Below are 12596 nucleotides of genomic sequence, written 5' to 3'. Positions count from 1 at the left end.
CAGCCCAACGTTTACGGGTATCAATATCACACGACCTAATAAAAAACTATACATCACACAAAACATGCAAAACAGTCTCCATAAAATTGTACATTAGCATTTCTTTATAGATATCAAAAAACTGTTCAGGTATTCACAAAACACCATAAAATACCAGTTTTTTTAAAGCTACATGTTAAGGATGCAAATCAATTAAAATTGGGTTTATTAAAAAAACTCATCAGTACCAAAAGGACTGTAAAAGGCCAACTGTTCAAACGTGGGCAATTTAACTGATGACAAGTTGTTATAGGCTTTCTACTTTACCATGGACAGGAACAATTTTAATTGTTTGAAATGATGATTACAGTCAATTATTTTTTTATTTATAATCAACACTTGTTGACAAATTAATTTGATCACTGAAGTTCTCTATGCAGAAAGTTGACCATGTTGGCATTTAATCAACGTAGAATATAATTAATCGGTAAATTACTTAACACATAGTGGAGTAAGCAACCAAATAAAGCCTGGTCCAATTAAACACTTAGTACGATTCTATAAGGTAGGCATATTTTTGTCCATTCACCAAGCCAGAGGAATACTTTTTCCCAAAAAAAGGTATAACATGTAAAAAATTTGCGCTTTAAAGAAACCCAAGAACGACTACTTATGAGAATATGCCCTTGTTTTTCTTGTTTTGTTGTTCAAATTGTCATTATATCTCCAATTTTGAACAGTATTTAACAAGGAAAATACCTGACTTTTTTATTTGGCCTAAGTCAGGCAGTTATTTTCAGTAGTGTTTTCATGCATGACAGACTGAGCCGACAAAATTGATAGCTATCTGATGTAAAACTGTAATTGTTTATCAACTAAACACACTTCAATTGTTCGAAAAACCTTTAAAAAAAAGCCAAAATCGCACAAAAGAATTGGTGACATTTAAAATGCGAGCATTACTGTTTTATGGTTAATGTTGAGCAGCAAAAAACACTGGTAGTTCCAAAACCAATTAAATTCAGACCTCACTTTTTACTTGTATGAAGATTAAATTATCAAGGTCATTATATTATATTACATGGTCATTCGAAATGTTTGGTTATTTAATAGATATAAATAACTAGCATTAAATCACTTTCGATTAGGGACTTCTGCTTCAACCAAGAGAAAAATCCACCATTTTAGGCACTGGGCCAGGATCCATTAAAATAGCAATGCATAAGAGGAAATATAGGTGTTGAGCCTTAATCTTTGACAACTGCGATTAATACACTTCCCTCTATGGCCAACACTTGATTTTCCTAAAGAAACCTTCTTTAAATGAAAAAATTCATAAATGCGGAAAGTGTTGTACCAGATAAGCCTGTGCAAATTGCACAGGCTAATCTGGGACTGCAATTAACACAGATGCATTTAGCCCAGTTTTCCCAGAATGGGGCAATATAACATCACTGAGCCAGCATAAACCGCTACCTGACTGGTATCTGGCCGGGGTGCTGGACCAGGGGACGGGTTGTTGTTGTTCACCACGATGGTCGGACTGGTGGCTATAAGATCCCCCGTGCTGCCACTGAAATACTTGAAGCACACCTGCGTTTGACCTGAAATGAAGCCGAAAATGACACTAAATACTTGAAGCACACCTGCATTTGACCTGAAATGAAGCCGAAAATGACTGGCCTGCTATGAAGAAGCAAATGTCAATCACTATTACCCATTTACCTCATATACACAGTTGACAAGTTTGTAATGCCTAAGAAAACTTTCAACTAGTGTCAAGTTTTAAAGGCTTCGTTTCCAACCCTTAGAAACTCATTAGAAGAAAACATCATAAGACCTGAACAGCTTGCAAGTTTAAGCCTTGGATAATAATATTGCACCTTTATAGGTTAAGTTGTAGGAAAGCCTAATAAATAAACTAAGAAAGATAACTCCCTAAAAAGTGCATCCAGTTCTAAGCAGAATTGCTTCCCTTAATAAAAAGGTTTTCCCTTTTTGAACAGACACACAAATAAAACACTTCTGAAATCTAAAGAAATGAGCAATTTGTTAATATTCTTATTCAAAGAAATATTCTTTATGACTAAAGTCTAAGAATTGTTTGGTGAGTACAGGCCCATTTCAGATTCCATTGCACACTCACAGTCAGTAAAGCAATGACTGATTACGTCGAGGTCCCAGAGTAGCTCCCCTTTCTGTCCCCCATTAGCTCCCCTGGTCTTGCTGTCCCAAAATGATGACTTGTTTGTCTCCCCTGAAACAAAAATAACAATGCAAAATCGTATTCTATTTTTTTTAATATGTGCATGTTAAAATTTTATTTTGTAGAAGCAGCTTAACTGTAATTCTGATTTTTGCACCTTATTAAGTATACATGAAACAGATGCATTATCAAGAACAAAACTACTGCAAGATTAACTGATGCACTATCAAGAACACACAAATTGCATGATATCATCAAAATATATACAATGTAAGCATGGTGTTTTGTTGCTGGTTTTTTAGATTGTGCCATAACAGACAAAAAGACCAGTGTTGTGTTTATCAGCATTTTTGAAATTGGTCCAGGCCCTTTTGATAAAACGTGCAACCTTTTGACTAAAATTGGGAAATACTTTAAAAGTGAGATTACCAGTAATTGTTTTCAATATTATATTAACCAAGGTTCAACAAAAACAGCTGAATACAGAAATGAACTAAAGGTAGAGATTTTATTTAATTCTTCGGAAACCACTTGGGAATTTAAGGCATTCCTTTGAATTTTTTTATACTTTTCGAGAATGGGAATTTGGCCGAATATAACAAAATTTGACCAAAAAAACACCAAAGTCCATAGTGGTTGTTTCTCACCTATGTGAAACAGCCCAATCCAGTCATCAAGGCCGCACTCCTCTCTCAACTTCCATGTGACCTTTACCTTCCCGCACTGACCCAGCGTGAACTGACGCCCACAAACTGTCAATGTGGAGTCTGCATCGTCCGCAAGGGTCGCCACATCAGACTCGCTATTGCTGCGTTCAGGAATCACAAACACCGTCTCACTGTCAAATAGCGGCGTCCGCGGCGACGGTAAGGATAAATCATCAACGGTAACGGGGGTGCTCGACTTGCCACTTGGACGTCGTGCTAAACCGTCCGTCTCACTGTTCATTTCAGACATGCGTTCATCTCTCTAAATGCTGAATGAGATTTATTCCCAGAAGCAAGTCTTCCATCCATACCTTTCTAAAGTATGGCTTCCATTTTTTCATTTCAGTACAAACTGAGTTCATTCTTTTGTAACAATTGATGTTTTTATGTTCCTGCAACCAGGTATTACATCCCAAGCATTTTTTGCAGAACTGATAACAATAAATTGAGATCAATAACGATTGATTAACACTAGAGCTAAACTTGAATTTCAAACCAATGCTGTTTTTTAATCTCCGATGCAATGACGCTCCTACAGAACACAGGTGAGTCTATCCCATTGCTGTATCTTGAAATCTCTCACTGGTGTAATACGTTGAACATTGTCTGAAAATGAATAATCAAGGTTTTTAATAATAATGGAAGATATTATATTTATTTCAAACTCTCCATGGTCAGTTTTTTAACAAGAGGAATCATGTAAATTAAGGACTGAGCTGGCCAATTAAGAGACTTAATTTCTGTGTGTTAAATAAATTATCTTATATTCCATGCCAGAATACTGTAGACAAACGAACAGTTCAACATAATTATCTTGGTGATTGAATTTCTGGTTACATTGAAAATGTGAAAATTGTCTTTTCTGGGTTTCAATAAAGGGCATCTTAACATGGTTAAGAATGGAAATAACTAGATGCTTGTCTACAACATGTAAAGCCCTTGTGAAGAATGCTTGTTTTTATTGAACAAGCTGCATCATGCACATGTTTGACCTTTGACACCTTAGTTTGACCCCTTGACCTATCATAGACTATGCGCCAGGGGCACAAGACATGCAAGGCCTTTCTCCAGGCCCTTTAATGGCAGAGTGACAAAACTGAAATGATGTGGCAGGCTTTCAAGCCAATGACAAGTCAGTGTGCTTTTTCGTTCAAATTCGAGGCCGGTATTCGGCATCATTCCTAATTGAAAAAAGTACATATTTTTACCAAATGGAACCTAAACATTCCAAATTGAAGTCCCCCTCCCCCAATAAATTTTATTTGGATCTCAACATTTAGTTCATCTCCCATCCAGCTCTACAAGTTACTCCTTTGTAAATGTAATACATTGGAAACACTTTTATTCTTAATTTAAATGTTAGCAAAACAACCTATTTTGGTCAAAATGCAGCGATTTTTCCCAATCCAAGGGGACCCAGTCCCATTCCCAAAATGGTAAAAAACGCACTGATGTGATGTCACAAAATATAGCTCACACAAAATAAACTTTTTAAATTATTATTAATTTCAAATAGCATACGTTGATTACTCATAAACAAAAAAAGAATTTTTTTGATTATTCCTACTTCATTAATATTTTTGCTGCCAGTCGTTTTATTTTATGGATCTAAGAAAAATAGTTGGAAAATTGAGATTTCCCTTAAAGGGGCCTTTTCACAGATTTTGGCGTGTTTTGAAGTTTGTCATTAAATGCTTTATATTGATAAAGGAAACATTAAATTTTAAAAGCTCCAGTTAAAAATCAAAAATAAAATTTAAAAAAAGGAAAAAAAAGTAGCCCACAGCAGGGCTCGAACCTGAGTGACCACCGGGATCATGAAGTAAAAACGCATTAGCCAACTGAGCTATCCTGCCAAGGATACATAAGATGCGTATTTTATACCTTATATAAGCAATCTTCATAGTTTCACAAATTTAAACGACAACAACAGAACTTTCCAAATTATTCAATCGTTTAGCGTTGCAACGCTTTATAATTTTTAGGTTTTTAAAACGTCAAAAGTTGCATATAATGGCTATATTAGACCATGGCAAATGTTCAGTAATACTTTTTCCTCACAAATATCATAACTTAACAGAAAATTTGCGAATCTGAAACAACTTTTTTCAATTTTGTCAATTTACCAAACCGAGAAAAGATCCCTTTATTATCTAGATGTGAACAAGTTCCTTTGACATATTGATATAACACTTGTTGCAACAACACAATTTAGGTTAATACATTGTAGCCATGTTCTGAGATCAGGCAAAAATAATGTTTAATTGTTGTCACATTTCAAGTTTAAAGCACAGAATACTTTTAAGTATTAAAAAATTCATGAAGTATTTTCTGATGCAAATGCATAAAGCTCCCAGCCAGATGCTACCAATCATAGATCAGTGACAAATAATTATTCACAACATTTCTCTGTGACTCACATTTCCGGTGGCTTGCTTTAAAGGAGTAAATCATTCACATGAGATCAAATGACATCAAAAAGGCAACTTTATCCTAGAGTTAATAAATAATATTTTCCAAATTGGTGACATTTATAGCTCTTCATAGAAGACTGTTATTTAAAAAACAACATCAAATGAACAAAATTTGATTCTGACATTTTTACTGCTGCCAAGTAACAAATAGAATATGCATAGCAAAGTTGACAAAACTAAGGAGAAAAATGAAGATTGAAAAATTATAGATATAATTTGATACATGTGTATATAAAAAATTCTTCAGTAAAGAAGTGACAGAAACATCCTAGACATATTGACCTGCTTGGGTTTTACTGATACATGTATAATGAAAACATTGAAATATATAGCTGCCAATATATAATTAGACATTTTCCTCTGATATTTTTTCAGTTCCTCTTTTAAAGTGCATCAAAAGATTTAATGTTAATTACTTCACCAAGTTTTCATGTTAAAGGAAAATGCATAGGGTTTTCCATCCATTTCGGGAAAAGGAGTCTGGTCAAATTGGGATTTTTTAATCGATAAAAGTGGCAAATTTAGGAATTCTTATTGACAAAAAAGACCAAATTGGGAATTTTTTATCAACAAATATTGACACCACATGTCTTTTCCTGGCCATTTTAGATAAAAATCATATAAATAACCATATATTTTGTAGGTTGTTTACAAAATAAAATTGAGATATAGAGCCTTATAATAATAAGTGATAAGTAATTAATAAAAAAATAAAACAAGGGCTGTTTGTAAAACATGCATGCCCCCCATATGGGCTGTCCGTTGAAGAAGCAGCCATTGTGTGAATACGTTTTTTGTCACTGTGACCTTGACCTTTGACCTTGTGACCTGAAAATCAATAGGGGTCATCTGCAAGTCATGATCAATGTACCTATGAAGTTTCATGATCCTAGGCGTACGCGTTCTTGAGTTATCATCCGAAAACCATTTTACTATTTCGGGGCACCGTGACCTTGACCTTTGACCTAAAAATCAATATGGGTCATCTGCGAGTCATGATTTATCTAACGATGAAGTTTCATGATCCTAGGCGTATGCGTTCTTGAGTTATCATCCGGAAACCATTTTACTATTTAAGGTCACCGTGACCTTAACCTTTGACCTTGTGACCTCAAAATCAATAGGGGTCATCTGCAAGTCATGATCAATCTACCTATGAAATTTCATGATCCTAGGCGTTTGCGTTCTTGAGTTATCATCCGAAAATCATTTTACTATTTCGGGTCACCGTGACCTTGACCTTTGACCTTGTGACCTCAAAATCAATAGGGGTCATCGGCGAGTCATGATCAATCTACCTATGAAGTTTCATGATCCTAGGTGTATGGGTTCTTGAGTTATCATCCGAAAACCATTTTACTATTTCGGGTAATGGTGACCTTAACCTTTGACCTAGTGACCTCAAAATCAATAGGGGTCATCTGCAAGTCATGATCTATCTAACATTAAAGTTTCATGATCCTAGGCGTATGCGTTCTTAAGTTATCATCCGGAAACCATTTTACTATTTAGGGTCACCGTGACCATGACCTTTGACCTAGTGACCTGAAAATCAAAAGAGGTCATCTGCAAGTCGTGATCAATCTACCTATGAAGTTTTATGATCTTAGGCGTATGCGTTCTTGAGTTATCATCCTGAAACCATTTTACTATTTCGGGTCACCGTGACCTTGACCTTTGACCTAGTGACCTCAAAATCAATAGGGGTCATCTGCTTGTCATGATCAATGTACCTATGAAGTTTCATGATCCTAGGCCCAAGCGTTCTTGAGTTATCATCCGGAAACCACCTGGTGGACGGACCGACCGACCGACAGACCGACCGACATGTGCAAAGCAATATACCCCCTCTTCTTTGAAGGGGGGCATAATAAAAATATTGAAATTGGGATTTTTTTTATCAGTTTTTTTATCATTTCAATTTGGGATCGGGTCCGTTTGCTTTAGAATCGGGTCCGTTTTACGGCCTTTTTTATATAGCAGAAAAAAAACCTGAAATTATTATATACATGTAGTTAAGTATGAAGATTAAATTCAACTGATTTTAAAGGGAAGTCATTTTGTTAAATAAACTTTCAAATGCCTTAAAAATGGAGCACAAAAGTCTTAAGACTATAATTTACAACTGATGAGGAAAACAGTATCTTTCTACAAGAAATGCCTTCATGCAGATGTTTATTCCCTGAAAAACGATATCATGATGCCTGCATTAAGAATGCATGCGCACTTTATCCGAAAGTCCCAAAGGTAGGAAATACATATTACCCTTAATGCATTATCATTGAAATAATGCATGATTGAACCATTTTCTAAGTTTCATCCACTCAGCCTTGCTTCCATACTGGGGCATTGTCTATGTTGTTAGATTTCAGAGGAGGATGCTCACGCGAGCAAGACCTTTTTTTCTACAAAACCATGCAAGCTGGACTCTAATTCAAGCAATACATTGTACTTTATATCTCAATGTTGTAATTCAAGTTAAAGCACAATACTGAGGTTATTTCCCATAAATGTCCAGCTGCTCCGACCCTTGTATGGGAGCTTTATCAATCAGATCACCCACAAAGAATACAAGTACTGAATCTACCCATGAAAGGGACTTTCAATTAGCCTTAGGCTTTCAATGCAATTGAGCTTACTTAAACAAATAGTTCCAAAACTGAACTTATTAAAATAAAATTCCTACTTTATTCACATATCTTTATCTTTTTGCAGTAACATATTAAGGAAATACAAGGCAAGACATAATGTTTATTACACTATTTCAGTGAGATTCACATGTACGCCAATAGAAATGGCTTACTTGCTCCATGACAATTTACAACACAACAGTACCACTATAAAAAGCGGACATGGGCATTTTAATTTATAACAATTTAGGCACAACTTCAGATTTTCCTACACATAAGGAAAGTGTAGCTGGACAGCTTTTTTTATAATAAAAAAAATAATATTTTACTAAGCCTTTATATAATTCAAATGTAACTATGTCTAAAGTAACTGTAACAATTTAAATAGTACTTAGTAAAAGATATTTAATTAGAATCTTTTTTGTATATACCACTGCATATGCTTTCATTATACGCCCAGGGCAACAGATAAGGATCGTTTTATCGTTTTTACGATTTGTATTTTACAGAAAACGAATTGAAATAAAAAATCGATTGTACAATAAACAATTACAAAATCGGAAAACGAATTGCATTCGATTCTTTGTTGTTTTATTTTACCAATTCCCTCCGTACTGTGTTTGATTTTAATAAGTATATTGTAACCTTTAGTGTGGTCGTAATATTAGTGACAAGTTTATATGAACTCCGGTTCAGAACGGTGTATACATAATAAAAAAATCTTCCGTCGAAAAAAGTACGCGAAAATGTCGACATCTTGTTCTAAACGAGGACGAGCTAAGAAAATGCCATTAGCGGCGTGCGGGCCTAACATGTTTCAATTTGAAACGCGAAACAAACCGCCGACATGGCGGGGTAAAGACGTTGTAAAGAGTGTTTTAAAGCTAAAGAGGTGTGCTCTGAGAATGAAACACAGGAATGTTAAAAAACAGAACTCATTATTACACTGTAACTCCAATATAGCACGGTCAATGGGGTCCAAGCCGCGAAACAGCGTTATAACGGATCCGCGTTATAGGTTTTGAGCTCATTTACTGCAGGGCGCTATAAAAAAAACAGGTATAGAATAGCCTATAATATAGGTCATCTATATTGCCATGCTGTGTTGATGCAAATGCATGCATATAAACCGAATCGTATCGATAACAGTATACATACCGCTTTTCTTATGTGCACATTTATCTCATAATCCAATAAAATTGCAACATCACTTAAAAAATAATAATCTTGAACATTAATGACGATATATGTTTAAGAAATTCGTAAACACTACCGTACACATATATGCCATTTTCAGAAGTATTAAGAGTACAGTGCATTATGGGGCAGAGCTTTCATTGGACAAGCGACTTTAAATTTAGATTGTATGCAATACGACTCATGTACAAAAAATTGTTTTATTGCGTCATACGCATGCAAAAAACGTGTTTCCCGGGGACTTTCTGATACCGCGCGAAAATGAAAGTGAAACTCTGTTAACAATTACCTGTACACTGCATTCGCATGTAAATAAATCGTCTGCATTATTTAATTTCTTATACACAAACTGAAAGATTAAATGACATAATACTAGAATGATAATGAAATGACAGAAAAAGTTGTTTTATACAGTAGGCAGTATATTTCACAGCCGCTCATTTAATATAGTTAAACTGCAACCATATCAAAGTAAGAATGTTTCAATCGTTTTGAATTACTTTAATTGTATAACTATCCCGCTTGCACTTATCTTATGGAAATTATCGCACTGAACCGCTCTGATGAAGAATACATGTAATAAACACTGACACGCGAGTTTTTCACACCTTTATTGACATTACACAACAGATTAACACCAATTAGCTGTCGGTGTTGTTTAACCTCGAGGCGATTATAATCGGTTCAACGGACGGTTAAATAAAGCAATCAACATGTGATTGCCGCCATCTTTGAATTGTCTGAAAATACATAAAGTTGCATATTACGGATTTGAATCAGAAATCAAATAGAAGGTTGGAGAAAAAATGGGATCCAAGCACCCTCCGCGTTATATTGGATTCAGCGTTATAACGGAGAGCGTTATATTGGACTTACAGTGTATATATGCTTTGTCAATAGAAAAGTAAATGAGTTAATTCATATAAACAAGCAAACATTGAAAATATGAATACATAATGTAAATTTAGTAAATTTATTGCAATAAGAATTGCTACAAATTGTCACAGCCTAAAACTAAAGAGCTCATCTCATCCAGAAATAAAGGTAAGTTTTTAATCAACTGTAAAAAAACTTTTTGACACATTGATTTGCGGTAAAAACTAATTGTTTCAAAAAGCTAGCAGTGAAAACTAATTGACATGAAATCTTATCTGTTGCCCTGTACCCCATAAACTTCAAGGAAACATTCATATTTTAAATCATGACTTCATCTTTCATTTACCTCAAAAATATAATAATAACAAATTAAAAACAAGAAACCGTCGGAGATGGCTGATGCTCCCCAAAGTTTTTTTTGTCACAATGTTGCACTATATATTCAGATAAAAGGAAACCTCTTGAGGGGCATAACTTTGGACAAAATAATACGATGGATGGTTTAGGAACTTAAAAATTTCGAAGGGTCATAACTCTCTAAATAAATTATCTAACCAGAACCCACAAATAACATGCGCATCTCCTCAAGGTCGTTAAGCTTCCCATAAAGCTTCATTGATTTCCAGTCAGAAGTTCGGGAGAAAAAGCCTCGACAAGAATTGCACTATATGTACAGTTTATAGAAAATTTCAAAGGGCCATAACTCTGTGATAAATCATCCGACCATAACCGGCTGATAATATGCACATCTCCTGTTGGTAGTGAAGCTTCCCATAAAGTTTCATTGAATTCCAGTCATGAGTTGCTGAGAAATAGCCCGGACGAGAATTGCACTATATGTACAGTTAATGGAACATTTTAAAGGGCCATAACTCTGTGAAAAATCATCTGACCACAACTGGCTGATAATATGCAAATCTCCTTTTGGTAGTGAAGCTTCCCATAAAGTTTCATTGAAGTCCGGTCATTGGTTGCTGAGAAATAGCCTGGACAAAAATTGTGCACAGACGGACGGACACGCGGACAACAGACGAAGCGGCGACTATATGCTCCCACCCAAAAATTTTGGGGGAGCATAACAAGAGCTGTCACCATAGGATGACTTATGCCCCCTATAAATGCTTGATAGAAGTTATGAGCTTTTTTCGAAACCTGAACACAGATTTCGAAATCTAAACGCGGACCCTAAGTTTAATGTCAAGGTCACAGGGCCCAGAGGTCAAAATTTGTGTGCACATGCATGCCAAATATGAAATTGCTATCTGAAGCAACATAGAAGTTATGAGCATTTTTGGAAACCTAAAGGCAAAGTGTGACGGACAGACGGATGGACAGTCCGATCACTATATGCCCTCCTTCGGACAACATACTGACATAGCAATCCACAAAAATGTTCCCAATGAACTATATACAAGAATATTTCAAAAGTTTAATCCAACAGCAAAGCCTGGTTCATACAAAATATGTATGTACAATATACAAACGTACATTTCTATCGTACCAAGGGCACACTTCATTACTTCCCACACATTCAACAATCCATGATATTGCATACACACAAGTTCCTACTCAATGGCACTATTTCCACCATTTAAATTATACAATGAGCTACAAGGCCCTTGTGTCAACCACAATTGTTTCATAGACTTACTCCAATTACGACACATAAATTGGGGTGCCCTTATGCCTCACATCCGGACTTTCCAAGAGCAGTACTTGAGCTAGTGACATACATTGGGCTGGATGTGAGTGTCAAATTGCATCATCAAAACTCTTTGCTTTCATAACTCGTGTTGTTGTAAGCCAATTACTGGCGATTGTGGTTGCAAGCTGAATGAAAAGTCACTAGTATAGTATTAACCTTGTTTTGGTACAATAACGCATAAAACATGTACGTGAATAATGGTAAAACATGCAAATGCTCAGTGTTTTTTAAATAATTTGAATCCTGTCAAGGGAACCATTACCAATGTGAACTAGAGTGCCAAACTGTCACAAGATAGGCCTGTTTGAAGGTTTTGGACAACTTGATAACTTTACCATTTGAGTGGCAAAATGATATATTTTTGAAAATTAAGCAACACATTACTTTACCATTTGAGTGACACCATGCTCAATCCTTGAAATGCGCTAAGTGACTCTGTGACCTAGTTTTTGATCCTGCATGACCCATATTTGAACTTGACCTTTAGAACAGAAATGTTGATTTTGAGGAATAAGAGTGAATATATGATAAAACTAGGTTTGAAGATGAATCAAATCGAAAAAATCGGTATCGGAGAGTCTGAAATCGAAATCGAATCGAGCTGTTGGTGAATCGTTGCAGCTCTAGACACCATGCTAAATGCTTGAAATGCACTAAGTGACTGAGTGACCTAGTTTTTGACCCAGCATGACCCATATTCGAACTTGACCTCGATATTGTCTAGATACAACTCCTGACCAAGTTTGGTGAAGATCGGATGAAAACTATTTGAATTAGAGAGCGGACACAGCTGTGGACGCCGCTAGTTGCAATAATCGCAAC

General features: G+C 35.5%; 1 protein-coding gene across 1 annotated transcript in view; it reads right to left on the bottom strand.

The window, feature by feature from the left end:
* Window positions 1-12596, bottom strand: part of LOC127854982 (E3 ubiquitin-protein ligase HECW2-like) — an 81876-nt gene that overhangs the window by 67509 nt on the left and 1771 nt on the right. Inside the window, 3 exon segments of the mRNA XM_052390191.1 lie at window positions 1456-1583; window positions 2126-2236; window positions 2833-3498. Of these exon segments, the coding sequence (XP_052246151.1) occupies window positions 1456-1583; window positions 2126-2236; window positions 2833-3142 (549 nt within the window). The 5' untranslated portion in view covers window positions 3143-3498.

The sequence above is a fragment of the Dreissena polymorpha genome, chromosome 13 (genome assembly GCF_020536995.1).
Source record: "Dreissena polymorpha isolate Duluth1 chromosome 13, UMN_Dpol_1.0, whole genome shotgun sequence".
Taxonomy (NCBI): Eukaryota; Metazoa; Mollusca; class Bivalvia; order Myida; family Dreissenidae; genus Dreissena; species Dreissena polymorpha.
Note: the sequence above shows the minus strand (reverse complement) of the source record. Positions and strands in the feature narration are given on the sequence as shown.